Source organism: Sapajus apella, unplaced genomic scaffold (genome assembly GCF_009761245.1).
Source record: "Sapajus apella isolate SASKATOON/1434 unplaced genomic scaffold, GSC_monkey_1.0 scaffold50, whole genome shotgun sequence".
Lineage (NCBI taxonomy): Eukaryota > Metazoa > Chordata > Mammalia > Primates > Cebidae > Sapajus > Sapajus apella.
The window spans coordinates 5,430,869-5,444,626 of NW_022436990.1; the positions used below are offsets into that span (position 1 = coordinate 5,430,869).

The 13,758-nt window shown below is 32.5% G+C and overlaps 1 protein-coding gene across 1 annotated transcript in view; it reads right to left on the reverse strand.

Annotated features, from left to right (window-relative positions):
• Positions 1-1,026: 1,026 nt before the first annotated feature.
• MIPOL1 (mirror-image polydactyly 1) overlaps positions 1,027-13,758 on the reverse strand; it is a 370,191-nt gene continuing 357,459 nt past the window's right edge. The window contains exon 13 of the mRNA XM_032242673.1: positions 1,027-1,370. Coding sequence (XP_032098564.1) covers positions 1,337-1,370 — 34 coding nt within the window. The 3' untranslated portion in view covers positions 1,027-1,336. The remainder of the gene's footprint in view (positions 1,371-13,758) is intronic.

Below are 13,758 nucleotides of genomic sequence, written 5' to 3' on the forward strand. Positions count from 1 at the left end.
CCACAAGGGGGCAGGTGAATCCAGGCTAGGTCCTAGGTAATAGGGTCTCAGTATTGGGAATCCTGGTCAAAAGATAGGGAAAGGTTAGGTGAGAATTAGAAACAACTCTAAAGATAGTATTTCTTCATGAACATAAGCATTAGATCGGATCACCCAAGTGCAATTTTATTGATCACATCTCCAAAGACATTAATTACAATACACCAAGAAAATAAGTGAAAGATACCAAACCAATGTAAATAGTCACATGCTGAAAGTGCTTACTATGTTTAAATTAAGAAGGCCAATGGGATAATTTTACCGAAAATGAAAAGACTGTATGTGAGAAGAAATCCAAAATTTACTACAGAGCAATTGGGGTAAGGTTTGAAGATAAATTACAACCAGATAGGCTAAGTAGCAAGTAATTAAAAGATGACATAAGAAGATATCTTTGCTTCAAGGTGATTTTAATAATGAGCAATTTCATAACAGAAGCATAAACTTTGAATAGAGCTATGACAGTTTTTTTTGAACACAAAAATTAAGAAATTAATTTAAGGCACTTTAGGAACGAGACATCTGCTGTTTAAAAAGATTAAAGAGTCTGTTTCGATTTTCATTCGAAATTAAACTTACCCTACCAATAGGAGGCAATAATTTATATTTAAAAATTAGTTCTCCTAAACAAGTATTTTAAAGTTGATACCAGATATCTCCTGTGAGAATGTCAATGACAGTATCTTCTATGGCCAACATGTATGTATGCCTTCTATGCAAAACAGCCAGGATGAATTCTGTTTGGCAAAGCTTGAAATTATCACCAGTTTCTCTTTTATACTTCACTAAGAAAATACATTTAATTATTTGATGCGAATAAACAGTATATTATTTTATCTTTTATACATTAACAAAATTAAACACACAGAATAGTGTAGGTTATGAAGTACACAGGTTTTGGTGGCTGTTATTGGTAGTTTCCATTTCATTTCCAATAGCAATTATAATCTTTCATATGAGCTCTTAAGTAGCTTCTTCTATTTATGGTAACACTAAACTAGTATGCCTATTTTTAAAGCAAAACTCTGGACTGAAATGTGAATGCCTATTCCTATTGTACTTCAACAAACGCTGTTTATTGCCAAATTCACTCATTTTTTTCATTATATGTATATGCATATATAAACACATACATACATAATATACTTGCATACACATTAACTCATGCATACATACATACATGATGCAGTCCATTGGTGGTATTTTAGAGCACTCCTTCTCCTCTTTTCACTCTGAATTCTCTTCTCTTCCTTGTCTTTCTTTACTCCAAGTACTTGCAAACTCCTCATATGCTTTGTCACCTTAAGGACATGAAAGCAGATTCTGCAATGCTTGAAATAATAATGCTTTGATTTGTTAATGTGAAAAGTTGGATGGCTTTTAAAAGCTGACGAGTCCAGGGTTATTTGCACATAGTAGACATTCAATAAATATTTGTTGATTTGATTTATTCTAGGGTAAAGAACTGAGTAACAACTCTTTTTGTCTTCACTGATGTGCTATGGTTGAGCCTGTGTACAAATCCATTTATGAGCAAATATTAATGGTCATGGTCATTGAAGATGTTTTAGAGAGAAAAAAAATCTAGATCTACAGGCTGTTAGAAATAGCAGTGATTGGGAGCATGTTTAATAAAATACTCTAAGTAGTTATGAAAGAATAGATGACATGCACTGTAAAATAGTGCTTACTAAAGAGCATTCTGGATAAATCATCTGGAAAGAAAGTGATTATTCCAAGAGTTTTGCATTTTTGTTTCCATATACTAAGGCAAAGGACCTTTACATTTAAAAAATTAGGGATAATATATTGGTTATAAGATTTAGTGAGTATATATAAGCTACATAATATTTCCTTTGGTAGATTCTCCTTTGCAATAGTCACAAAAGTGTTAATGTATGGCTTTATTGACAACTGAGAGGCTCTGAACATAGAGCATGAGATTTGTCCCAAATTTCAAGCAATGTACAACCTTTAAGGAGTTAAATGCTATACTCCTACCATACAAAAGAACATAATTATTTCCCTTTCTGGATCACCAACAGTAAAAACTGTTTCTGAGCTTACAACATGTTAAATTTTGGCTCAAGGCAAATTTATAACAGCAAGGTTTATGATAAAATCTGTCAAAACATTAACCATGATGCCACAAGTTTCAGCTCTAAGCAGCAGCAGATAGGGAAGCTGTATGGCTGACAACCTGAATAGCTTAGGGATGGATGCACATTTGTAATTCCAGCTCTGAAAAGTGCCTGCTTATGTCACGTTATAAATGTTTTTCAATTCCTCTTTTCTCATTTTTCACAAATGTGAAGATTTTATATAAAAAGACAATGATTTAAGTGGTTTCAAAGCAATTAGAGATCCTACAATTAAAGATATAATTCTAAGTAAAAAGTTATTCATCAAGAGAACTTTAGATGTTCAAGACAAGAGCTAGGAATCAATAGTGTTTTCATTTCTTCTGTGATGAATCTCAAGAAAAATTAAGTATGAACACAGGTAGTATCTTAACCTTTTTGCTACTTTAAGACAAATATGATTTCTTTGGTCACATGCTAGCATTTAAGCAATATTCATCTATGTAATTTTAATTTTCAACATGGAAAATTAATGCTGGCAGTTTTGGTCTCTTGTTCCTTCATGGTAAAAAAGCTATATTTCCTGGAAAATTATGAGTAAAACACAATTACTCTTATCAAAAGTAAATCACTCTGCCAGCAGTCAATTATAATCAAGATAGTTAACTTTGTGTATGAGGTACATACTAGAAACAGTATTGGAGAAGGACATACTATATTGAAAAAAGTAATTTGATTAGACACAGCCAGGATAGATTTATGAGAGGAAAATCTTCTTTAATGAACTTAAAGTGTGTTAATGTCATGGTCATACAAGTAATATGCAGTGAATATTCTTTGCTTGAGTGTTTCAAAAAGACTTTGAGACAACTGACCTATTTGTTAAAGAATGACAGGCATGTTTTTAAGCTTTAGGAGCATCATTCAACAAATTACATGATGAAAACTGGCAGAGTCTGAGTCAGAGACAAAATAATAACCAAATATCAATTTTTGAAGCTGTAGTTTGATAGGTAATACTTGTGCATAATTTATTTTTGCTCTCACATATCTTAAAATATGACTTGGGTATTGAAAGAATAATATATAACCAGAAAGTAAAATCTCAAGAAAGTATATCAAAGTCATAAGAACTTATATAACTTTGGTTGTTTGTAGAAAATGAGGGACCACTGAATTTGAAGTCACGATTTAAAGTAGATGCAGCAACATGAGAGGACATCCAAACAATTTACACTGGTTTATACACTGTTTGCATTCTCCTTCTCCTTGCCTGAATTTGGACAAACAATGTAGTTATCACTATTGTTCAATAAGGATTTAAATTGCCTATTTTCTCATAGGGAAATTTTGTATAAACTTTGTAGTCAACAAAATAAACCCAGTCTTCAGTTCATCAAGGAGTAAAATTTCAAACTCTGGACTGCAGAGTACCAATATTTAACAGTACACAAGAAGTGTGGATTAAAAGAACAAACCAAGGCTGGGTGTGGTAGCTCATGTCTATAATCCCAGCACTTTGGGAGGCCAAGGCAGGAGGATTGCTTGAATCCAGGAGTTTGAGACCAGCCTGGGCACTATAGGGAGATCCTGTCTCTACAAAACATTAAAAAAAGAAATAAGCCAGGCTGATGGTGTGTGCCTGCAGTCCCAGCTACTTGGGAGACTCAGGTGGGAGGATAACTTGAGCCAGGAACTTAGGGCTGCAGTGAGCTATGATCACACCACTGTACTCCAGCTTGGGTGACAGAATGAGAACCTCTCTCAAAAAAGCAATAACCACCCACTCCCCCAGCCCCCCAAAAACAAAAAAAGCAAACCACAACACACACACAACCAAACCAAACCAAAAAAATTTAACAACCCCAAAAATCCCCACAACCCTTCACTTTAAATTGGTTAATTGATTATGGTTAAAAGGTTACAGTATTTAGGTAAGTACAATGTTTTACCTGGTAATGTGCCAGGTGCTAGATAATTTGACATAATTGTATATTTTAACATCACTGTTATAGGAAAAATATTTAAATTTTAATCTTTTCATGTCATATTTTTAGAACAGCACATCACATAAATGTTTAGAAAGTTAAAATAGTTTAAAAATTTAGATTTCATCATTAAACAAGAATGATTATTCATCAAGTATTTACCTGTACAAAGAAATATGAACAAGACTGAATTTCTCATCTTCAGGAGCTTGAATTCTAATGGGAAATAGTAAAGGAATACTGAAAAGAAGAGAAAACTTAGTAACTGCCCTAATAGAGAGATGAAAAAAGAGCTATATGGCAAACGGAAGGGAGATTAACTACAACTTGGTGATGGGGTGGGGGTAGGGAATTAGGGAAAGCTTCATGTAGTGGGTGGTACATAAGTGTTCTTGATGTATGAATTGGATTTAAACAAGCAAAGGTGGATTTGACTGAGTAGGGGGTTAAAAGAGCAAATGAATCAAACAGTGAAAATATAGGGCAGGAACGGAAATGATATTAGTATGTTATGAATAAAAGTCACTTTTATTAACTTTCTTGCCATTCATAAGACAACAAAATGTGGCATAGAACTTCTTTATATAATCTGGGCAACTGGCTCTATAAAAAATGCAACATGGGCCCAGAGAACTTTCCTAAAATGTAAAGAAAATAATATCTGCCATATAAAACTAACTATATTTCTTGAAAAGTTTGCAATTTATAAAGGTTTTTTATTTATAAAAGCAGAAATAAATTATTGCTGTGATATAATTGAAGCTTTAACTGAAAGAAACTTGTGATTTAAAAACCTTTTTCTCACTTCTTTTTGACAACGATTACATATTCACATTCCTACATCCCTCTATGTCACCTAAATAAAATTATACAACTACTCTTTATAATATGACCACAGTTTAAGATGCAAAAAGCAAATCTAATTTTGCAAAATGCTCAGACTATAACATACTAAGACACTAGTAATCAGTATACACACTCAAATAAAGTGTAATTCTTCAAAGAAATAACACTGAGATATTTTATGTCAAATTATTATATCATTGCTCAAAATATATTTGAATTTTATCCCACAGAAGTATCTTCAGAACTGGTTTATGAGTTAGAGAAGAAATTCTCTCTCTTGTCTTTCAGTCACTTGGTTTTTAGACTCAAGATACTGTTGTTAGAAGCAACACGAAGCAGCTATTTTAAAGAAAAACTTGTTCTTAGAAAGCCAATGTGTACCTAATCTATATGGGCCTGAGAGACATTCTTTGTGACATTATCAGGAGGATCTCCCTAAGCAACAAAAAACATTGTCATGGACGAGAAGGGCCACATGAGATAAAGTATACATGACTGGTGCATTTGGCAATTCTCACCTTTTCAAAATATTGTACAATTATGGTTCCTCTATTTTAGGCAAAGTTCCTAAGTTTTAAAACAGGTATACTTTTTGAAGTTTCTGTCACAGTAGGTATGATTTTTGAAATGAAAATTACCTCTTAATTTTGTTAGTTCACTTTGGTTTATTTCTTTACTTTTCACATATATATTTTAAAGGCTACCTTTTTAGGAAGCAGTTGGTTTAGGGAGGCAAGAGCATCTTAGTTGTATGAAGACATATAAATTATATAATCTTAATTATAAAACTAAAAATGTTGATTGCTGCTGTTTTCCAAGTCTTGCCTTAAATGGAGCCAGTGTTAAAAGTTCGTTAGCTAGAGCTTAACAACACAATGGCTTGAAGGAATGGAGTTACCACACAAGTGTTTAAATTCCATGCCGGATCCCTAGCTACAACGGAGAAGAAAGTTCAAACAACAAAAACAGAGTTGCAAGGTCTGAACTTGCGTGTCACGGATACCTCTTACTCATCACCAGGCAGCACTTATTCAGGGCAACCAGGTCCTCCCACGCAACATGGTTAATTGAATAAGGATTCTGAACCTTTTGGCTGCAGATAAACCAAAGCAGCACATGGCTCATAACTCAAACATTTCATTTTAGGCAGCTGTCAATTTTCTTGCTCAGGCTAATTTGGATTATTCAATCATTTTCTTTTCTTTAATGAAAAACTGCTTGTAGTTACTGGTGGGGACAAAGAGCTCCAATTATGGATCTTGGAAAGTAAATTTACTATCTGCTCATTTTAATCATGCATACAAGTGATACTAAATTCAGAACATTTTATTAGCAGTGCAATTATCTCTCTCTCTCTCTTTCTCTCTCTCTCTGTCTCTCTCTCTCTCTCTCTGTGTGTGTGTGTGTGTGTGTGTGTAAAGATTTAATAACATTCAATCTTGACTACTGTTTCCTGCTGTGATGGACCTGGTAGCTCCTGCAATAAGCAACTGAAAATGTTAGAAAATGAAAAACATCTTTTCAAATTCATCAATATGTTGGCAGTCAATAAGGAATACTCTGAGGCCCAAACCTAAGTAAAATGGAACCCTGAGAGGTAAGTAAAGTACAAAAGGCAAGTTTCACCTTGAAAGCATTTGTCTTATCATAAGGTAAAGTTGAGCTTGGGTTCTCGTGGCCTTGTAATGTAGCCGGGGACAAAAGGACAAAGCCAGAACCCATCTGGGGAGAGAAATCTTGAACTCGGGCTATGAATGAAGGATAAAAAAAAATTTCCCCTATGAATTTTATAACCATAGGCCAGCTCTGCTGTGGATTTTCAACCAAAATTAACATTACCTAACTGGCTTAACAAAAGTCAAATGAAGATTTAGAAGTGATCCAACATGTTTCCAAGTGATTGGCAGAAGCAAATGCAAAGCTCTATGGAGGAACCCACCTTTAACCCAGGCTTTGAAAAACTCCATAGAGAATAATTCTAAGAAGATGTAAGCTCACATTAATGAATCACCAAACATTTAAAGAAGTAAGGCAAAATAAATATGGCTAGTAGAAATAACAGAAAAAAAATTAGAGCAGCAAATTCTTGACATGTCAAAATTATCAGAAATTAAGAGTTAAATATATATATTTAAAACGTATAAGAAAATAAAAAGGAAATTAAAAATATGAGACAGGAACTCTAAAAATGATCATATGCTTTTGGGTATGAACAAAATATAACCTCCAGAAATGAAAACTATAATAAGGATATTTAAAACTCACTGTATTTCTGCTTCCAGACAGAATAGAATAGTTTGTGATAGACCAGTGTGCCAACCAAAAACCACTAGAAAAGCTAAATAAAGTACAAAAAACAGTATTTGTTTAAAAGTATTGAAGAGGGTTTAAAATAAAGACCACTAGGAGAACAACAGAGAGGTAAACTGATGATCTGCAGCTACTTTTCCCCTGGAGGCATTTGCTGGTTCTGGGTGAAGATGAGGGAATTGATAATGTGGGCTCTGTCCTAGCAGAAGAGTGCTTCTAGGAATAGGGAAACTAGCAGAGCTTTGGGCAATTTTGCAGGGCTGGAGTGACAGAATTGGAGACCTAAAGGGCCTGAAACACATATCTAGTTCTCCTTTCAAGACACTTGGCAAATTTTGACATGTCTGAAGTGAGAGATTAAAGAAGCTAAAATGAGAATTTCTAAAAAAGCTCAGTGAAGATATCACTTTCACCACTGAAAGCCCTAGTGAACTATGCAACAAGAAAGGAGGCAAACCAGAAAAATGATCCTTATTCCAACTGGAACCCAGCTGCAAGTCAACACAGTACCTTACTGGATAAAGGTGACTGGGTTTCATTCAGTCATACCAGGAGAGTAAAGGATAAATCTTCTCTGGAGGAAGACAAAATCATCTGGAGGTTCAGGTTATATTACAGTCAATCAAGAATTAATAGGCATGCCAAGAGACAAAACAGACAATAGAGAAAGACCCAGACAAAAGTCAGATATTGGAGTTAATAGGCATGGACTTAAAAGTAACTATGATCAGTATGTTCAAGAAAACAGAGGCAAACGGGGAAGAAAATTATTTAGAAAGATGAGTATTTCACTAGAGAATCAGAACATACAAAAAAGAAAAATGAAATTGTAGAATTTAAAAATTCAAAACCTAAAGTTAAGAATTCAATAGGTGGCTTTCAAAGAGGACAAGCTTAGTAAAATAAAAGACAGGTAATTAAAAAAATTCAAAATAGGCTGGGTGTAGTGGCTCATGCCTGTAATCCTAGCACATTTGGAAGCTAAGATGGGAGGACTGCTAGAGACCAGGAGATCAAGACCAGCTTGGGAAACCTGGCAAGACTCCATATATTTTAAAAAAAATCAAAACTGTTGTACATAGAATTAAAAAAGAAAAAGAATGGAAAATATGGGAACACAGTGAAAAGGTTAACATATATGTAACTGAAGTCTCAGGAGGACAAAGAGATATTGACTAAAGATGTCCTAAAATTGACAAAAGATGAAGACAGAGATTTACTAAGGTCTCTGAACTCAAGCAAGAACTATAAAAAGAGGACCACATAAAGGCATAAAATGAAACTGCCAAAAAAAAATAATAAAGTAAAACAAAAAATGTAAAAAGCAATCTGAGAAACAAAAAAGTTTACTTCAAGGAGACAATAAGACTGATAGCTGATTTCTAAACAGGTAAGAGAGAAGCTAGACATTAACAGGATTACATTTTAAAAGATCTACAGAAGGACCTACACTATTGACTTCCTTGGAATAACACGGACCAGATTTATCCTGCCACTGTCCTTAAGAAACTAAAAAAACAACAGCAATAAAACCAATACCAACACCAACCAAATAAAAAGCAGTAGTGAAAATACATGAAACAATGTTTTTGAACTTTGGACAATAGACAGTCCAATACAGTGAATCAAAAAATGAAGTGAGCCTTATGATTGCCCCAGTTTATTGTCTGGAGAATTTACAGGGTATGGAGAGGGGCAACGAAAACAGAGCTTGGAAGTCTCCCTGAGTTGAGGACACAGAATTGAGAATCTGGGGACACCAGGGAAGACAGAATTTACAGCTCAGAGTACTGGAGAGGAGAAATTCTAAGCAGAGGAGAGGGTTGCACAGAGAAAGAGAGAGAAAGAGAGAGAGAGAGCGCACATGCATAGGAGAGCAAGTGAGCAAGCTCTGGAGAGTTGTAGAGCATTCCTTGAGTCTTCCTTTGAGTATTGAGCAGCACACATATGTCAGCGAACTAGCAAGGCCAGGGTAAAAACCACCAGGAAAGAAAAGGCAACACAATGACCTAAACTCGCACATGATTAGGAATGGTTTCTGTTGTGACAAATTGGAGTAGATAAATCATATACCACAAAGAATATAAGGTGATATATTCAGAAGAGGATTGCCTTGATTGTGTGGAAAACTCTGCTCTAGACTAGCTGTTTTGGTCTTGCCTATCAAAGTAAAAAAAGCCTTAAAAGTATCATACTGTTTCCAAGTAACGTAACTGCATTCCTGAAGAAAACTCAAAACATTTTAAAGAAATACAAAAATATCCAGCACTCAACAAGATAAAATTTACAGTAACTGCAATAAAAAGTTGCCAGCATGCAAAGCAGTAAAATATAACCTATGGTAACAAAAAAATGAATCAATAGAAACAGACCTGTAAGTTACACAGATGATATAATTAACAAACAAGAACATTAAAACAGTTACTACAGCAATCCCTTCTTCTCAGCTTGGCTGATGCATTCCAAGACCCTCAGTAGATGTCTGAAACCAAGGATAGTACTGAATCCTATATATATGTATTTTTTGTATATGTACATTTCTATGATAAAGTTTAATTTCTAAACTAGGCATAGTAAAAGATTACACATAATAACTAATAATAAAATAGAACAATTATAAAAATATACTGTAATAAAAGGCATGGCATGTGAATGTGGTTTTTCACTCTCAAAGTATCTTATTGTACTATACTTACCTATTTTCAGACTGTGGTTAGTTGTGGGTCACTAAAACCAAGGAAGTAAAACCACTGTATATGTTTTATGTTCTTGAAGATAATGTAAAGCATGAACAAGTTAAGGAGAGCCATAAAAAATTTTAAAAACTAAATTCTAACTTATAGAGATGAAAAATACAACGTCTTGAAGAAAAAGGCTCTGGATGGATTAACAACACATTAGACACTGCAAAAGAAAAGATGAGTAAACTTGAAGACAAAGCAATAGAAACTATCCAAAATGAAACAGAGAAAAAATGAAAATATAATAAAAATATAGTTAGATGGAATGAATAAGATCTAATTTTTGTACAAGATGATATGTAGCACAAGATGATTACAGTCAATAATTATTGTATATTTTAAAATAACTGAAAGAATATAATTAATTGTAATAAAAAGGATAAATGCTTGAGGTGATGGATACCCCATTTACCCTGATGTTACTATGCACTGTATGCCTGTATCAAAATATCTCATGTGCGCCATTAATATATACACCTGCTATGTAACCATAAAAATTAAAAAAAAATAATGAAGCATAAACAAGCTGTAAAACAACTTTAAGTAGCCTAATATCCAGAGAATAGTAGTTCCAGAGAAAGAAAAACAAGAGATAGGGAGAAATATTGAAAGAAGTAATGGCTGAAATTTTCTGATAGACTACAAACTCATGGATCCAAGAAGTTCAGCAAACCACAGGCACAGAAACATGCAGAAATCTATATTATAAATCATAATAAAATTGGTTAAAACAAGTGACAAGGGGAAAATCTTTAAAGCAGTCAGAGGACACATAATGTAGAGAGTAACAGTAAGAATAACAGCAGGAACAAAGCAAGCCTGAGGTATTAGACCAATACTTTTTAAATACTGAAAAAAACCTCACAAAACTCTGTTAACCTCAAATTCTATATGCAACAATTTTTTTTCCACACAGAATGAAGGCAGAAAAAGAGTCACATTTTCAGACATACAAAAGTTGAACCAACAGTTCTGCACTAGTATATAGATGATAAATACTTATCATCAGAAAATATATAAGGAAAACAGTAACAGGTCGAAACCTGGATATATCCAAAAAAAAAAAAGGGGGGGGGCACTGGAAATGGTAAATACATGAGTAAATATGACATATGTTCATTCTTATTTTTAAAATTTTCTTAAACATAATTGAGTTTTTAAAGTTAAAAAAAGTTACAATTATGTGCATTGGAGAAGTAAAATGTGTGACAAACCACAAAGGCAATACATGGTGAAATAATAATTTAACAAAGTAATGTGATAGTTTAAATATTACCAGTTTATAGAATCTTTGCCCCCAAAGACACCTAGTGCCCAGCTCCACTCTGTTCCTCTTTTAGTCATGTACTCTAAGATTTGAATTCTAAGTTCACTCCAGGTGATACATAGTCTGTTTACATTTACCTTATCATGATTGAATAATCAAACAGAAGAGAAACATTGTTTTTAGATTTCAGCTATTGACACAAAACTCCATGTACATATTCCAAAATTAGTAGAGATGCTTTATGGTAGATTTGAGTTAGTCTATTATTTCTTAATTAATTTGATCTCTTTTCTTAGGTTCTTTCTAACCATATTTGCTGAAAATAATATTTATCTTCAATATTTTATTACTATAATTTTATTTTATATCTAAATAGTTTTGAAAGATTCCTAAGGTACCTAACAAATTTGTCCATATTGACATTTATCTTTATTAAATTTGTTAAGGAATTCAGACAGTTTGACAGTGAACTTAATCTGTTTCCTTACTGCAATATATTTTATAGTGCATATTTAATACACTGTCTTCAGGATTGTACACTTAAAAATTTGATTAAGATTGATGTATAAGAATTGCATTGAAATATGTGTAGGATAGGGCATTTTATCTGAATACAAAATAAACATGTATTTTAGAGATTTGAGTTTGTGCATTAAAATATTATGTCTTTTTAAATAATCCAATAGTCCAAAATTGGTGGCCTTTAAAATAATAGCATGCACCAAAACTATATTTAGAAGACAATCAGATTAAAAATTAAGCATATTAAGACTTCTGCAAAGGAGTATCATTGTACACAATATTTTAATGATTATCAAAATGATAAATGTGTATCATAAATGATACACATTGTCAAATTCTATTTATGAAGTCCTACATTAAAAAATTCAACCTATAGAAGTTTAACTTAACTTACACTAAAACATATAATAAAAAAGCTTTTTTAAAAAATTTCAGTATATATGCCAAAGCGAGCACAAGAAAACATTTTCAAAAAAAGATTATTCTAGTAAAAGGATTACAAAAAAAATTGGTAACTTGAGATGCTCTTCTGGAACTTATGCTGCTAGATTAAATGTGCAAGCTCCAACTTAACAAATGTTTAAAATATTTGAGTTTTTAAAACAGTGCCAAAACAAACCATATCTTTTCTAGAGATGACATATTTAGCTAAGCACAAGCAAAATAAATCTTTCAACTATTCCATGTATTTGTTTAAAGCCTCAGAAACCACGGGCATTTCCAATAAAACACGAACAAAACACCAAAATCACTGGTGCCTAACAGTTGACTTACAAATCATTTTTTGAAAAGGTAAATGCATCTGTGTGCATATATGTATATGTAAAATATGAATAGAGAGTTTAGTTGTAAATACTACTTACCAATAACACAATAAAATAAGTAAAAAATCTGTATAAAAAAGACAAAAATGTATAAGCCATGGCTATTTCATCATACAATGCTTTATTAATCACAACTATTTGAAAATAGAAACTTTAAAAATAATTGTGATCTTTAAGAATAGTACATATAAAATGCTTTTCTATGAAGCTATATCTAACATTAAAGGTATAAATCTTTAATATTCTAGCTTTTTAATAAAATAATTATATAAATAAATGACCTGATAAGATGATTTAGTTTATTTGAATAAGGAAACATACAAAGGATCAACATTATCAATGAAAAAAGTAAGCAAAATATTTTACTCCATAAAGTATTTAAAATACATTAATAAATTTCTAATTTATTCATAAAGTTTTAAATTCTTGTTTATTAATAATTAATAACTTTGCTTTAACTGCTTATACCTTGCTTATAACCAATAACTTTGCTTATAGCTGGTTTTTAGCTCTAATAATTGCTCTAGGAGATAGAGAGAGCCTTGAAGTTTAGACCACCATGCTATAAATAAAACTAAGCTGATAGGTTTTAGCATCAGGACAAATTAAAAATAGTACAAAGAGACTCATATTATGTTTTATTAGGAATGAATTGTCTCAATATTTCTAATTACTGAAGGCTGAGGCAAAGCATGCTGCCGCTGTAATACCATAGAAAGGTGGTAAAAATGTGATGCTGTTTACATATGCAGTTCACATTATTGTACTTTATTGAAAGAAATGTGTACAATCTTTTGATTGTTAGCGAATTTGTATGTAGGTACATGAAAGAAGTGGTACCGTAACAACAGAAATTGAAAGAGTTAAAATCTTTACTTTGAATTTTTTTTTTTCTTACTGAGAGGTTTAGAGACTCATCGTTGCATGGAGTATGGTTGTAAGATCTTAGTTCTAAGTCCTAGACAGTGCTTGGCAAATTCTAAGGCTTACTGAGTCTGAACCCTCATTGGTAGAATGAACGTAATAATAATTATAATGACAGTAATACTAAAATTATCATTGCCATCATTATATGGGTTATATATAAAATTTGTTATTATTATTATATGGTTGTTGATAGGATCAAATGAAAAAGAAAAG